The sequence below is a fragment of the Eimeria mitis genome, genomic scaffold, assembly GCF_000499745.2.
Source record: "Eimeria mitis Houghton genomic scaffold, Emh_scaff4962, whole genome shotgun sequence".
Lineage (NCBI taxonomy): Eukaryota > Apicomplexa > Conoidasida > Eucoccidiorida > Eimeriidae > Eimeria > Eimeria mitis.
In genome coordinates this window covers 2,966-3,590 of record NW_013573262.1, presented here as the reverse complement: position 1 = coordinate 3,590, position 625 = coordinate 2,966, and the positions used below count along the sequence as shown (strand labels likewise).

Here is a 625-nt window from a genome sequence, read left to right as displayed (position 1 = left end):
TGTGTTTGCTGCTGGATGTTGTGTATGCATACAAGTATACACATCCACAAATACAAAACAAATAAATAAACAAATAAATAAAATAAAATAAAATATAAATATATATTTATATGTTATACTGCCTGCAGAGCTCTGTGCGTAGCCCCGCTGAGCTGGAGGAGCACGTGTGTAGTTTTCTTTATGGGATGAAAAAAGAACTGAAAAAAACGACAAGTCGAGAAAATTATATAAAAAGAATAAAGTGGGAAGGGAGAAGTAAATACAGCAGAGAACACGCTACCTTCGATGAATTCTTCGCGGGGTACGTACACCACAAACCCTAAACCCTAAACCCTAAACCCTAAACCCTAGACAACAAAACGCTAAACCCTAAACAACAGACAACAAACAACGAAACACGAAAAAAAAGAAAACAACAAAACTCTATACATTAGTAAACCCTAAACATTAAACACCAAACACTAAACCCTAAACACCAAACCCTAGACCCTAGACTCTATGCCTCAAACCCTAAACCCTAAACCCTAGGCTGAAGTTTCTTATTGCTGTGGTTTGCTGCAGAGCTGTGTCACAAGTTTCCACTCGCAGTTTCTGTTTCATCAAGTCCGAGGTGAGTCTTACCTAC

General features: G+C 38.1%; 1 protein-coding gene across 1 annotated transcript in view; it reads right to left on the bottom strand.

Annotated features, from left to right (window-relative positions):
* The window catches only part of EMH_0078830 (uncharacterized protein), a gene marked incomplete at both ends in the record, with an annotated part of 1,232 nt that extends 632 nt beyond the window's left edge, over positions 1 to 600 (bottom strand). The window contains one exon of the mRNA XM_013500051.1: positions 524 to 600. Within this exon, the coding sequence (XP_013355505.1) occupies positions 524 to 600 (77 nt within the window). The remainder of the gene's footprint in view (positions 1 to 523) is intronic.
* Positions 601 to 625: the final 25 nt, after the last annotated feature.